General features: G+C 38.0%; 1 protein-coding gene and 1 long non-coding RNA gene across 2 annotated transcripts; both read right to left on the bottom strand.

Annotated features, from left to right (window-relative positions):
• Positions 1-1,743: 1,743 nt before the first annotated feature.
• On the bottom strand, positions 1,744-11,642 carry LOC132099095 (uncharacterized protein KIAA0930 homolog). Its single transcript, XM_059505541.1, has 10 exons — positions 11,380-11,642; positions 7,983-8,131; positions 7,597-7,701; positions 7,369-7,446; positions 6,118-6,219; positions 5,329-5,469; positions 5,054-5,242; positions 4,762-4,921; positions 3,093-3,248; positions 1,744-3,000 (listed from the first exon to the last, which is right to left on the bottom strand). Exons 1-10 carry the CDS (start codon positions 11,501-11,503, stop codon positions 2,960-2,962), a joined length of 1,245 nt encoding a protein of 414 aa, XP_059361524.1. The 5' UTR covers positions 11,504-11,642; the 3' UTR covers positions 1,744-2,959.
• A 1,311-nt stretch (positions 11,643-12,953) lies between these two features.
• LOC132098422 (uncharacterized) lies at positions 12,954-13,574 on the bottom strand. Its single transcript, XR_009422917.1, has 2 exons — positions 13,386-13,574; positions 12,954-13,334 (listed from the first exon to the last, which is right to left on the bottom strand). It is a non-coding gene; the product is annotated as an uncharacterized LOC132098422 (long non-coding RNA).
• Positions 13,575-15,621: the final 2,047 nt, after the last annotated feature.

Below are 15,621 nucleotides of genomic sequence, written 5' to 3'. Positions count from 1 at the left end.
GCATATTACTCAAAACACATAGCAGTGAAAAAACATAGTCCTACTCATAAATGAGCAGAAATATTAAAATTACATTAAATTGCAGTTGTCCTGTTGTCTTGTAGCCTACACACACACACACACACACACACACACACGATATGCACACCTGAAAGCTCATGCTGGGGAGAAGTAGAGGCAAAGAGGTCTTCATCCTCAATATCAGATATTTGTGGAGACATATGTGTATCGGAAGAGGTGGTTGGCTCATCCTGAAGGGTCGAGACCATTCCAGAAGAGGCCTGTGTATCGGAGGAGATGGTTGGCTCATCCTGACCAGTGGCAGAGGATGCTCCAAAATATTTTAGAAGTGCCCCTGAAATTGCAATTGAATTGCATTTGAAATCAAAAGACCATAGGATAATGTTTTATAAAGCTAAAACAGCCTGGGGTCAAATTGACTCAAAACATAATAGAAGGGTTACATAAACATGCTCTAACACACTAAATGTCTGTCATTACACGCTATATCCTCCTAGACCCGGAAAAAAACTTTTTCTTTTTTTCGCCTATTAATTAATCTAACTTTCATGGAGGAACCATTAGCTCTTTGGTTACTGTCTCAAATTCTATGCATGACACACTCTTAGTTATGACTTGTATTCTTAGGAAACTATACTTAGCATACTGTGTAGCAAATAAATAGCAAATGTTCGTCTTTAACCTACAGATTTGAAAATGCCGTTGGTTATTTACAGGGCCTAACGTTAAACCAAATGATGGAAATGATAACTGAACTTGTAACAGTTTTATTGCAAAGCACAATATTATAAATTAGATCTCGTGATTGAGTTGAAACCAAATTATTGTTGTATAAGCTTAGCAAGCATCATAGCAAAAAGGCTAACAAAGAGTTATACCCACCACCAATTAACATTAGCCCTTCATTCATGAAATGGATACTGTAATCATACAGAGAGAGAGAACATAGTTGCATACCTTTATCTTTTGCTCGTTTCTCCTCTTCTTCTTTTCTTTTCGAAATTGGGCACCTGATGGCTTTGACCTTTTCTTCTCCATCTCTGTTTATTTGGCACTCGACAATCAACAGATTTCCCATCCCCCCAACTGTCACTCACGACCAGAAGTCAAGACTAAACCAATTCACCTTGATGACCGCATAATCGTTTTGTATTACCTAGTATCATTTGCAGGAACTATATGCCTGTATTATAACATTATGAATGAAATGTGCGTTATTCGGAAGAAAGTCGAGCTGTGTGACTGATTTTAGCCTATTATTAATTATATTAATAGTGTGGATTCCCCCCCCGCCCTGTCCGTTCAATTTGAGAGACCCAGAGGTGAAATCTCGCCAGCGCCTCTCGCCCCGCCCCCTTTTACACTTCTCTCACAACACACAGCTTCTGTGCATGGTACATTTTCAGCAAGCAGGTGCGCCGGCAGCTGCAGGGAGCGTCAATTTGCCAATTCCACACACAGTGAAATGATATAAATGATGAAAAACCGTTTCGCGACGCAGAGGATTTTTTTTAATCTGCTCGTGCTGCCGCCCCCCAATGTGTCACGAAAAAATGACGCCCCGGGCGGCTGCCCGGTTCGCCCGTGCCTAAAACCGCTACTGCTTTAGAACAACCGATTTAAAATTTGTATTAAAAGTTTGCATCAGTCTTTACAAACAATAGTGGTTCCTTTACCTTTTGCAGTCTCCAAGAATTTGTGCGATATCCCACAATTGGGCAATAAATTTGAACAAGAGCTTTTTTTATAATGTGTATTTTCATAAAGATGTACAGAAAAGGTGTGTATATATTACAACATAAATACGACAACATGCACATTTACTGCCTAATTACCACTTGATACAAAAGCGTTTAACCAACTGGGACTTCCTTAAAAACAGCCTTCCACCGAAGCTTTGCACCTCAAGCGAAACAATGATTTAAAACTGAAGACTAGGATCTTAAAATAGTTTGAACAACATCTTCAAATGCTGATATCAAATAGATATTAAAGCTGTCAGGTCAGTTACAATTACATTCAGCTGACACACACACACACACACGTACGTACAAAATAAAACAATACTGACACTTTGGGTTGGATATACATGTTCAACTCCAAAAGCCCTTTAGTGCAAAGAGTATTCAAAAACTCGACAGTCACGAAACGTGAACAAACCCAAAAATGAAAAAAAGCAATATCTGCTGGGCGGGATCATGTGATCTAGTGTCACGGACAAATCTAGTGTCTTTGTGGACGGAGATGTCTCCAAGAACTGTGCTCAGGTTGTGTCCTCATCCATCTACCAGAAATCGGCCTGCGAAACGTGCGTCAGCGTCTTCTCAGGAGATACGTCACGTTCACTAGTATTTGGAAATCAGGAATCCCCTCGAACATATCAGACAGTCGTGTAAAGTACAGGAGGACATTTGCTGGACATCTGTGATTCATTCAGCGATGGGCTATCAAAAAGACGACGTGTGATATATATTAGCTGGTTAGCGAAATATTAAGGCCTAGAGCTGCAAGGAAACGTCCTTTGGAAAATATACTACACACAAAATCAGTAATATCGTGAAACCTACGAGTGTCTTTTGAAGGAGGGTTGAAGGGAGACGGCTGTGGTCGGTACAGTTCACTGAGTTTCTAAGCAGCAGTGTATTTACAACAACGACATTCGTTTATTGGGTTTCATCTCCCAATAAACATTTCCCTTCCGTGTCACAGTCTAGTGCCACTTTAGATCCAGGTCTCGAGCCATTCTGGATGGCGTCTCTCTCTGAAGAACATATGGAAGAGGCACTTCTTGATGGAGTTTGTTCCTTCGGTTTCTCTTTTCCTCTTCTCGTTCACGGTTTTTGTTTTTGGTTATCTGTCCGTACGCCACACAGCGGTTCCTCGGAGGCCTGATGTGAGGAGGCACTTGGTCATGTGGTTTTTGGGGAGTCAGTAAATGCTATGTCATCAGAATGGGCTTTTGTCTCACCTCCAGAATATCTAAAAAAGAAACAACGGAGCCATTTAGCAACTACAGTTAGTGTAGAAGATGGAAAAGAAGCATGATTGTATGGAGGGCAGGTGTGCTGTACCTGTGGTGATGCGATGCAAAGGAAGAGTGACGTAGGTGAGATGAGAATACAACAGAAAATACTCCTCTTTTCTGTTCAGCTTGAGCCATGAACCCACCAGGGAACGGCCTGTTCCTGACAGAGAGCGGGAGCGCAAGTTTGTGGCGTTGCACATGTCTGAGGAAAGAGGAAAGTACCTTTAATTTCACTTCAGACTGAAACCATCACTGTTACAAGGAAGGAATGCTTTTCCACCCACAAAAGTGCATGCATATTTGTTTTTATTTCTTCCTGTTAAAACTAGGACTATCAATAAGCTAGACACATCTGATCTCAAGATTTGAGTCTGAATACAAACATAATTATATAAAGCATAAATATATAAACAATACTTTTTTTTTAGCAGATTAATCAAATGTTATATTATATGAGTGAGTGATTGATTGTTATAACAATTAATCACTAATATAACAGTATTGGGTAATCTTTTTAAAATTATTTTTCAGATGTAGAAAATTCAGAAATTGTAAGTTCTGAAATTTAAACGTTTAGTTTGAAATTTAAAATCAGATCATACAAAACTAGGCCATGGATTATATTTATTATTATTTATTATTATTATTTGCTGCAGTAGTTCGCAGTTTCAGACGGCAGGATATCATCATTAATAGATCAGAAAATGAAAGCTGAAATTTCTTTTAATTTGTATATTCACAGCTATTACAAGAATCAAGTATAAGAACCAAAACAACCAGTTTAACTGTGCGTTCACACCAGACACAACTTGTGCAAATAAATCGCGATATTCGCGTGTAGTTGGACGCTTGAACATTTTGCGTTTAGACGCTTCATCCGCGCGTGAAATTAACTTCACAACAGATGCGAATTCGCGTCATGGGCGGGCTTCTGCCAGTTGAGTCCACGCAGCATTTTCAACCACCATTTTTATTCGGATAATTTTCAAAATATTACTGTTATCGTGTCATGAAATGTAGTTTTAAAAGTATATTAGAAGAGAATGTAGTTGTTTTAAACTCAAATATGCGGTTTATTTATAAAGACAGCGTCTATTTAAAAATGTGTTTCACCGATCTAGGAGACGGTGAGCTCCATGCGATCAGCGGGAGCTCAGTAATCATGTATCTGCCGAGAGCATCCTCACCTCGGCTAGACCTTCTGACATGTGCCCCTGACTCTGATATCGCTTTAGTGGTTGAAGATAAAATACAACTTGTTTGGGGTAAATCTAATCTTTGGTCTTTATTCACTTAATCTATTAATGTTATATATACACAAGCAAGATCCTTTTTATTCCTGTTTCTGTAAAAGTATGAAGAAGTATCATACAGCTCCAGGTATCCACATACAGCGATGATAAGTTTGTCCTCCATTGTTGTTTCGGATTTTCCCTCTGCTCGCTACGTTGTAATCACGTCACTACTAGAGCAAGCTCCTGATTATTTAATGCAGCGCGAAATTTCGCCAAAGTTCAGATTTTTCAACTCGTGGGGCGGCGCGAATGGCGCAGGTTGTCTATTCGCGTCTTTGCATTGACTTAACAATGAAATCACTCGCGCCACACGCTCTATTCGCATCTGGTGTGAACGCACCATTAAGATACAAATGAAAAATTAAGAAAAAACTCTTCAGTGTTGTTAAATGTAAGTACTGTCCCAGTGTGTTTGTGTACCTTCATCATCCTCTTCTCTAAAAAACTCCTCACTGTCGTTTGCCGAGTGTGATTTCTTCATCTCAGCGATTCGGTTTCGGGGGACTTTCCGTCGGAGTGACGGTGAGAAGAAGGAGGGCCTGTTTTTCTCCGGGGTTGGGGGAGTGCTGAATGATGTCACCTATGAGGAAAACAGGGCTATCAATTACTTCAAAAGCGTAAATGAAAAGAAATGAAGAGAACAAATGCAAATGATTTGTGCATTAATTCAAAACATCTACTGAAGTGGCAATAGAAAATGGGTTTAACTGACCCTCTCGTGAAGAGGGGAGTCTTGGTCCTCTTCAGTGCCGCAGGGTGAGGTGTCTCCAGTGGGCACTCGACTCACAGCCATCTCAGCATGACCTTTCCCCTGAGGACCCTTCATCCGCACAAACTCCATGTTGTTGTACTTGTAGAAACCGAATGACATCCGCTGGGCCATCTTAGCAGCCACACTTACCTACGAAGATATAAACACCATGAAATACACACAAGAAACTTTTATAAGACAATAAACACTTTGGACAAATGTAAAAGGAAGCATACCCGGTTATCATAGACCTTCTTGAGAGCCTCGTAGCGGATGGAGCCCTGGAAGATGACACCCTGAAATGTGTTGCTTTTGTCACTGGCCACCAGCTCCACACATACCATCTCGCCTTCTCCAACAGTCATCTCGCTGAACACCTGCCCAACACACACACACACACACACAACAATTACAGCACTAGTTATACAGAATTACTCATTATTAGGGCTGTTAGTTAATGTGTTTATGCAGTAAAGCTCACCAGAGGTAAAATTCCCTTTGTTTTGTCTCCTCCGTTTTGTTCAACACATTTAATTTTTATATGACAGAGTATAATTCAGCAGCCCCCCAGCTGTGTGTAACGGAAGAAAAACACACTTTGTGGTGGGAGGGGTAGGGGCTATCAGATTCTGATTATGAATGACAAATAACCTTACCATACTAGCTTTCATACACTACACGGTTGAGTACATATTGTATAAGTGCACAGTGTTTAGTGCATCATTTGGGATGCAGCTTATGCATCGACAAACCAACAAAAAATATTATATCTTCTGAAACCAATATACAATTGACTTCTTGAACATTTATGACTTAAAACTCAGTAACCTGACTGAGCTAGGTATCAATGATACCAGGAAAACCAAGTAAACCTGCCCAACCTGATATGACCTCAGAACAGATATACAGTAGTTTATTTCCTTATGTTAGATGACACGCGTAGATGTTGCAGTACACAGCTTTTGAAATTACCAGCAGTTTTGTTCTAGCACCACAATGGGATTTAAAAGCCTAAAAAAGGTTACCTCCTCAAAGTTGTCAATCATGAAGAAGATGTTGGGGTAGCTCATTTTTGACTCCTCCCCTTTGCTGTCCATTGGGTGTTTGCTCGGAGAGGCAAACACTTGCTGTAAAGAAAGAGATCCTCTGTTTTAAGTTGCAAATTCACAGAAATAACATGAAATCATTCAGCTATGATATGTCTGTGTCATCACCCCTACAAGGAAGTAAACTCTTCAAGGACTAGTTAAAGTCTCTTTTATCAGTTTGGTTTGGGTTTCGGTTGATGATGTAGAATGTATGGAAAGAATTTTATCAACGTCTATCAGACGTTTTTGGAGATGTATGTGTGCTGTCTGGGTGTGTCATTAGCGACTGAGCTGGAAATGTCAACCTTTTTACCATGATTTTGTGTAGTGATTGTATTGTAGCTTGTAGTTTCATTATCCTATTATTTTTTTCTAAAAACAGCTGACTGAATGATAAGACTATCAACCCTGTAACGAGTATTAGTGTGGTAAACAACTGATGCTTCATGCTTTAAACTTTAAGTAGCAAACTATAATTTGTATTTTATAACCTTATGATTTTGCCTAATAACAGCCAGACTGTTACAATGATCTTGTGTGAACCAGACATTAGATTAAATGGTTAGTTCACTCAAAAATGAACAAAGCAAAGCTGACCTCATATGTCATCCGCCCGGAACTGCTTCAGTTTACAACAGTGAGCGCAAACTAGATTAAAGTGATTATTACATTTTGAATATGGATATTTTTCTAACAAAAACACATCGATTCACCACAGAATGCCTTCGTTCACCCCCCGGAACCGTTTGAGACACTTTTTTATGGATGGGCGCTTTTTATTTAACTTCTTTTGGACTGATGCATGCAACACCCGCTGAGCGCCGTTAAACAGTTTGAAAGATCAAAGACAATTTTTAATAAAACTCTGACTGGATTTGTCTGAAAGAAGAAAGTCATATACTTAGAGTTTTCTTTTTTAAAGAACTGATTACTTACAAATGCGATAACTGCTCTAATAATAAAAACCTTCTAGTGTCAATCTTCAGCTAAAGCTAATAATGGAAAACTACAAGACTCTCAACTCTGTTACTATGATTTTGTGCAGAAAACACCTGATTATTGACAAGTGTAGACAATTCCTTTTTTAATAATAGCATTCTATGATCATAACCTTAGATTAACGTGTTATCTTGTGTCTGAACTGCGTAGCTATATCCCATCACATGAACTGAACAAATGTGGTCTTACCTGTGATTTCTTCTTGTGGATGTGGATGTCTCCTGCATCTGAGCGTGTGCAAACTGCACATGTGACCACATAGTCCAGCTGTGGGACAAGAAGACTACATGGGCAAAACTACACCATAATGACATTAAGTCGCAGAGAGAATAGTCTTTGTTTTACTGTTTCTATTTTAGAGCAATTAATTGTGTTTACATTGCACTTCATAGCGTCGGATCATTGAGGTTTGCTTACTTTCTGCAGGATGAGATTGAGATAGACGCTCTCCTCCCAGTCGATGTCAGGATCACCGAGTCCAGGCAGCTTTTTAGAGTCTCTTCTGTAAACCTCGACCTCCACCTGAAACCAACACAAATCATAGCAAATCAAATGCAAGGTTTAGAACCACATGAGGGTGAATAAATGACGGTATTTTCAATTTTGGGTGAACCGCTCACAATATAGTACACACTATTATGTTAAGGACCTAATGACTAAATGCTACCATTTATAAGATGCAGTACTCACAAAAGAATCTAGTGCATGTATGAAACTGTCCAACCCCCAGGTGAGAAATTTTAGAGACCATTTCTCTGTCAACTCTACACCTCACTCAATGAGAATTAATAGGTTCATCTCACCTTCTTCCCTTCTGTGTTGTCTGCACCGACGTAGGAGAGCTTGCGGCGCACATAGAAGAGCATATCATCCTGACGTGGTGCCCATTTCTCCATGAAGTATGTGGAGAACATCCATGTCCAGAACACTATGCGGTCATCCTTGAAGCACCCTTAAAAAAAAGAAGAAAAAAAGATTCTAATTAAATACAGTGAAATCATACAAGCATTTTAATCAAATGCAGCAAAAAAGCAGTGCAAAATTTCAGCTGTATCTACTATATATTTTTTTTCTTTGTTAGAAAAACAATAACTGACTGCAAACATATTTTTTGGTCAGATTTCATCCTCAAGAAGCAAAATTTTTGACCATTGCTGTCAGATGTTATCGGTGATTTTCGATGTTATTGGAAGTTTAACAAAAAGTGAAACAGATTTACAGTCAACATGAAATCAAAATGTATCTATTTGCTTGATTAATACACATTATTGGTCTTACTGTGAACGATTTATTATTACATATTATTCTACATTTTTATAATCTTTCATCAATATTACAATTTTGCTTTAACTCTGGAATTGTTTTAGCAATTAAGCATTAATTTCTGTGTTTATTCCATTATGAAAAGCCCACTTTTCACCATCCAATCAATTCGCAAAAATAGAAAAATAATTGGATACAGACATTGTATATGATAACAAGGTTTGAAAACATATTTCAAAAGAAATTAGAGTCAGTGTCTGTATGTCATCATTAGCTGCACTGTACATGTGAATGGTGGCATCTTTATTGATGTTAATGAACCATTTAGTTTTACTGAGTGTCAATCCAGAGACTGAGTGTTGTTCTGAAAGCTGGAACACTTCCAGATCTGCTCCAGCACTCTGTCAGCTGAAAATGAGCTACAGTGCTGTGTAAGCTCCTAGCATGACATTTACTTCCATGGTTTTCAACCTACAAAAAAGGAGAAATGATCACAGGACCTGGACTTCCACATCCCCATTTAGAAAGAGGAAGATACAGCTTGATATCGGTTCAGTTCTTCCCGATGGTCCACTATACTCCGCAAGCTTAGAGGGATCGATCACACAAAAATGAAAATTATAATTCACTCACCCTCAGGTTGTTGCAATGAATGTATGAATTTCTTTCTTCTGCTGAACACAAAAGAAGCTATTTAGAAGAATGTGGGTAACCAAACTGTTGCTGGTCACCAATGCCTTCCACAGAAGAAAGTTCAGCAGAAGAAAGAGATCCATTCAGGTTTGGAACAACTTGAGGGTGAGTAAATAATGACAAAATGTTCATTTCGGGGTGAACTACCCCTGTAAGCTTGTTGAGAGGAGGATCCTCAGGAAGAACTGAACAAATACACTTCCCATTTCCAAATCCCACTAAGTTTTAAATCCATGAGCTGAGATTAATGCATCTTTTATAACAAACACAATTAAATAAGTCTGATGTCAAGACAGTGTGCACTGTGTGTGTACTTCTTTCTTCTCTTTAATTCCACTAGAGATACTGACATTTTTCAGCTCTTCTACAGCTAGAATCAAATGGCAACTTCTTTGGAATTTAATCAGAGTAAACAAGTATAAATCATTGAGGATTTGGGCCTTTTGTTGGATCAATTGTATAGTTGTTGATTTACTAACAGATATTTTTATTTCCAGTACTGAATGCCTCTATGAGACACAAACTGAACCATTTGGACTGAAAGGTTTCAGTAACACCACAGATCTGTTCCTTAAACAGAGCTTGCTTGTTTAACTGGCTAAATTCAGGATAACGTGGCATAAAGTTGCAATATTTACTTCTAAATTTATACCCAGTGGTCAACAAACATGTTTCCTAAATATATCTTTCAATGGTAACACAACTGGATAAAGTTTTTTAATGCTCTGAAGCACAGAAAACCCCTGGTTTATTAATAACATATCCTGAATATGTATCCAGCTAACCAAGCTGTGCTTAAATAACAGGATTGATGGGGGAAAAATATGTAACATTTTAAAATAAGATGAAATTCAGTTAATGCAGTAGGTTAATACTGTACGTATACAACATGTATTAATGTTATATCTGTAATATCTACATTTTTGCTAATTTAAAATTTCTGTTGTGTGAATTAACATTAGTCACTGTATTATGTACAAGCTCAATGAACAACATTCTTCTATAATGATAAAAGCTGTAAAAAGTTCATTATTAGTTTATAGTGCATTATTAATTATCGTTAACAAACTGAACCTTGTGCTAAAGTGTTACCAAAAAAAAAAAACATGCGGCAAAGACAGCGAGAGATAATAGATGTGTCAGTTGTAACCGAAGGAAGATGTGCACGAAAGCAGAAGTGAAGAGCTGTGCAAAACAGCAAACATTAACCGTGTGTTGCACAGAGAATGAAATATTTAAAAGGGACAAATCATCAAAGAAAGATGACAGAGAGAGAGAGAGAGAGAGAGAGAGAGAGAAGAATGAAGCACAAAGACAATCACAAAGAAAATCTAACATTCTGATGAGGAGAACTGAAATATCTAGTACATGATCTCGAATGATGAAGAGCGAGTCCCTCAAACAACGTGTTTGTTGCGAGTTAAGATGATGATTTTGTGTGTGACTTGAGTTACTCAGTAATCAGCAGAACTCTGACCCTGACAACACGACAGTCGTCTGTCTGTAAGAGCAGCTATGGGATTTGGGATCTCTCCTCGGGGAACGGTCAGGATTTCCGAAAGGAAAGCTGGTCTTAATGGGGCCAAACATGTACTCTGACAATACAAGCCAAATAGGGTCGGTAGAAACTCATCTTCTCTTCAGATTACACTGTAGAAACCACCTAACATGATTAAAAAAAAAATCAAAACCCTTGCAAATCATTTCCATGTTAATAGGATGGGGGGGGGGGGGGGGGGCAAGCCAAAGGCAATTTCAATGAAATCAATAAGCCAAAATGTAGTTTTATAAACATTTGGTCTATATCGTCAGTGTCATACATTACAGCAAGGCCATTTTTCAACAGGTGTTAGCTAAGAAAGAGTTGTTTTGTGATTTAATCAACCATAACATGAAGTAAAACATCTATAGCTTGACCTTATATGATTACACAGATGATATACACAGACTGACAGACGTGTAGTCTGGAAGGCTAGATAGATAGATAGATAGATAGATAGATAGATAGATAGATAGATAGAAGACAGGACTATGACATCACAGACGCGAGAAAGCGGCGGCACGCCTCGCGAATTATGATGTCATGAAGGAGCACCAGCTGAAACAATAGCAGATGACCGCGGCCCGTTTTCGCCTTTGACCGTCATGACCAAATCAATTTCCGTTGACGCTTCTGCGGCGTTCATGAAGGACAGAGGCTGTGACAGGCTCGAGGGGCGAGTGTTGACGGCTGTATGTACTGACCCAGTCCGCTGAGGTCCTGTCTGACGCTCAGGCGGTTCCGCTCGTCCGCGATGGCCTTCAGCATGTGCTGCAGGGACTGGTCCGGCTCGGCGGGATCATCGCTCTGACTCGACGGAGCTGCCATGATGCGCGCGGATGTCACGACACGAGCTCACCGCTCATCTCACAGACACGAGCCGAGCACAACAACACAAGCGCTCTGTCTGCACTTCCGACAGCTGCGACGCGTCGCGTCGGGAACACCCCGTGCTCGGCCCGTGATGTCACGCCGTAGGCGTCACTTAAAGGGGACGCCGAGGAGCCACTTCTAATATCACTAATCGCTCTCACTTCATAAGTGCAATATTATGAGAATTATGTAACAGTCAGTCAATTTTATACTTAAAAAATATTTTGTTAATTATTCAATATTAATAATGGACATGAAAGAAACGAAACATTCAAAACAAAAGGCAACTGAAACCAACATGCATAAATTAATACGAATAAATAAAATGCATTATTTTAAGTTGTCCCTGTTACACGTTACATGTACTTACTATTATAATAAAAATGACTTATGCATAATTACATGCAAGTAACCCGAAGCCAAATCCTAACCCTAACCCTATAATATAGTTAATTAATATTACTCAGAACTTAAATGTATAAATACAATGTTACAAAGACACCTTAAAATAAAGTGTAACCTGATGAAATGATTACTTAATTAGTTATCACTATTGCTAATAATAGTAGTAACTGGTAAAGTATTCTTTGATAAATAATTTAAACCAGTGTCCCTTTATCACATGACAACTGCATTATCTTATATTCAATTGTCTGTTTTCTTTAACACGTTCTCTCTAAAATGAATTAGAACAGTTCATAGTATTTCTGAAGACTTTTATTCTAATTTACAGTCTATTGTTGTGACATTGAGTTTTCAAATTGGCTGACAAATTTTTCTTATGTGATGTTCAGTTACATTTAATATTCGTGGCACTGACCTTACTAGCATGCTAAATTAATAAATATCAAAGAAAAAATGGCAGCTGTTTGAAATATTTTATTTTTTTTCATATAAACTGATGACACATTAATTCAGAGAATGACACTTCAAATTCTTTTTCAAAAATGTATGCTTTAAGTGGTTACCAGACACATCAAGAAAATGCAGTGAATGTATGAAATATTCAAACGGTGTGCTGCATTTAAAAAAAACATTATTTTGCACTGTAACATCATGTGTGTGACAGAATAATAAGCGGCAAAGACACAATGTTTAATTCATGAGCCGTTTTATCAGTGTTATCCTGAAAATGTGGCTGTTTATATTCATATTCAACACACACTTCAATCAGCATGTGCACATACAGCTCTGCACATCAGTACTCACGCACAACCTCAAGAAATACTGACAAATAATGACACCGCTCCACAACAAACATCTAAGCGAGCGCTCAGAACATCAGTAGTAACTTGTATCCACATCAGAACATATCAGCACTAGAAGATTTTACTTAACAAAAAAAAAAGCAGCAGCAGCCACAACAAATGTTGTCCATTATTAACTTCAGCTGCTGGTTTTACTGTTTACGTAGCAAATTCAGGAGACTGGGGCTAGCTGTCACAGAGAATACTGTCATTTTGTAATACAGGTTGAACAAGTGACTTCAAAATATTATGACATTCGTCGTTTTCTATGATTTTTGTGCATGTGTATGTGTCAAAATGCTTTAAGATTTAAATTCTGATGAAAAAGAATTTAAACAGCCAGACATATTACTCCATACAGTGTGACATCATGCCTCTGTACTGAATGAACAGTTTTTTTTTTTCAGAACAGTACTAGTGAAAATGTCTCAATAGCTTTCTTAAGACTATAAGGTTTATGTCTATATAGAAACTGACTTTAAAAATAAACCCACCCCTGAGAAACAGTCACTAAAGTTATAAAAAACAAAAAAGGACAACTAGCCCAGGTCTGCTCTAATGGACCTGTAACTCTTGAATATGAGCAGCACACATTCATTGCGTTGTATACACAGACTATTTTTTATCTGCTCACATTAGGCCCAAAACTTACTCCAAGTATGTAAACACAAACACTTATTCCATAATGTGTCAAAATTGGTGCTGTAAAATGATTAATCGCGATTAATCGCATCCGAAATAAACGTTTTTCTTTACATAATATATAAGTGTGTACTGTGTATATTTATTATGTATATATATCAATACAAACACATGCATGTATATATTATACATACATATATTTATAATGTAAAATGTAAATATATAAATGTATATACATACATAATACATATACTGTATGTGTTTATTTCTATATACATAATAAATAAACAGCACACATACATATATTACATAGACAAAAACTTATTTTGGATGCGATTAATCGCGATTAATCGTTTGACAGCACGAGTCAAAATGCAACTGGTAATGCAGTGCAAGTGCGAATGCGTTCTCAGCTTTGCCACTAGGGGCTCTATAGGAAAAACCGGTCTATGGTCCATTCCAAATAATAAAATAACACAAAATAAAGCAGCGGACCTGTGGGCGAGGTCAACTTAAAAAGATGATCTCACTGGCATACTGTAATGCACATAACACAGACTGTAGCCTATTAAAAGCACTTCATTGATACCGCAGTAAACACACTGAAGAACGCATCAAGTTCTAAACATTGTGTGCAAACATCTTGAAAATATCTGATTCACAAAAATTCACAATCATAAATGTGATAAACTGCTGAATGTCAGACAGGAAATGTTTTAGAGACATGTGGCAGATGAAAACTAATACATAGATGGCTCTGCAGCATTGAGTTTGTGTGCTGTCAGGGTGGCAAAAGACAGCTTATAATTCAGTAAAAACAAGAGCCTGAGTCAGACTTGATGTTGGCTGATAGTCTGTGTAGAAAGTAACCACAAAACACACTCATGACATGTTCTGCTGCTGCATCAGCATCAACTCCACTATCTTTTACAAATTATGAAGTAAATGACTAAGTCTTTGTTAATTAAGCCTGTGATCAAGCGCATAAGTCTATTAGAATGGAGTGTGATGCAGTCAATAACACTTGAATAACCGTCTCTAATGTGTCAATGATGTGTTCACTTTGGCCTCTCATCACGTATTATTGCCAGTCCGATGAATGAAGATCCCTGTTTATTACATTTGTTCACATCTGCACTGAGAATGAACACACATCCAACTACTTCACCACACATAACATTTGTCAACACTGAGAAAGAAACCTTAAATCAAGAGGAAGAACGAGAGAGTAAAAAGACAGATTGTGGGAGAAATAGTTGATATTAAGAAAGCAGACAGATATAAAGAGATAGTTTGTTAGATATAGGTGAATTGTTAGACAGGCAGATCATATATATATACATATATATGAGAGAGAGAGAGAGAGAGAGGCAGGAAAATATATAAAAAATATACAGACAAATAGAGAGACAGAGGTTATAGGCAGACAGAGAGGCAGAGAAATATAGCCAGATTGTTTGACAGAGACTGTTAAAAGAGATAGATATATTGTTAGACAGAGTGAAAGAGACAGAGAGAGAGAGATGCAGACAAACAGATGTAAAGAGATATAGACAGATTGTTAGATAATGGAACAAACATAGAGATTATTAAAGATATAGGCAGACAGAATGGAAGAGAGATAGATAATGCTTCGATATAGTTTAACTGGGTTTGTTAGAGATATAGACTGTGTTAGATAAAGATATCAACCAGAAAAGCAAGAAGAGAGATATACAGTGGGTATAGAAAAAGATTCACCCTCTTTAAAATAATCACATTTGTTGATTTGCAGCCTTGCAGAACCTTCTTCCCATTGACATCTTTCTGGCAGAGGAAAGCAGATTTTTCTCAAGAATATGATGTTATTTTGCCCCATCCATTGTTCCTTCTATCCTGACAAGTGCTCCAGTCCCTGCTGCAGAGAAACACTCCCATAACAGCTCCATGCTTTACTGGAGGAATAGCTGTGTTGGATTTCCACCAGACATACAGTATTATTTGATACTGTATAGCCAATTAGTTAATTTTAGGCTTATCTGACCATAACACCTTATAGGCCTCAGATTCTTCTAGGTTTGTTTTGGCAAAGCTCAGCATTGACTCAGTTTTGCCTTTCTTGATCAGTAGCTTTTTTCTTGCAACCCTCCCATACACACCACATTTGTGGAGAATGTCACTCTTTGTCATAAATTCCTGCAGCTG

The sequence above is a fragment of the Carassius carassius genome, chromosome 22 (genome assembly GCF_963082965.1).
Source record: "Carassius carassius chromosome 22, fCarCar2.1, whole genome shotgun sequence".
In the NCBI taxonomy this organism is placed as follows: domain Eukaryota; kingdom Metazoa; phylum Chordata; class Actinopteri; order Cypriniformes; family Cyprinidae; genus Carassius; species Carassius carassius.
The sequence above is the reverse complement of the archived record's forward strand: the minus strand, read 5'-3'. Positions and strand labels throughout refer to the sequence as shown.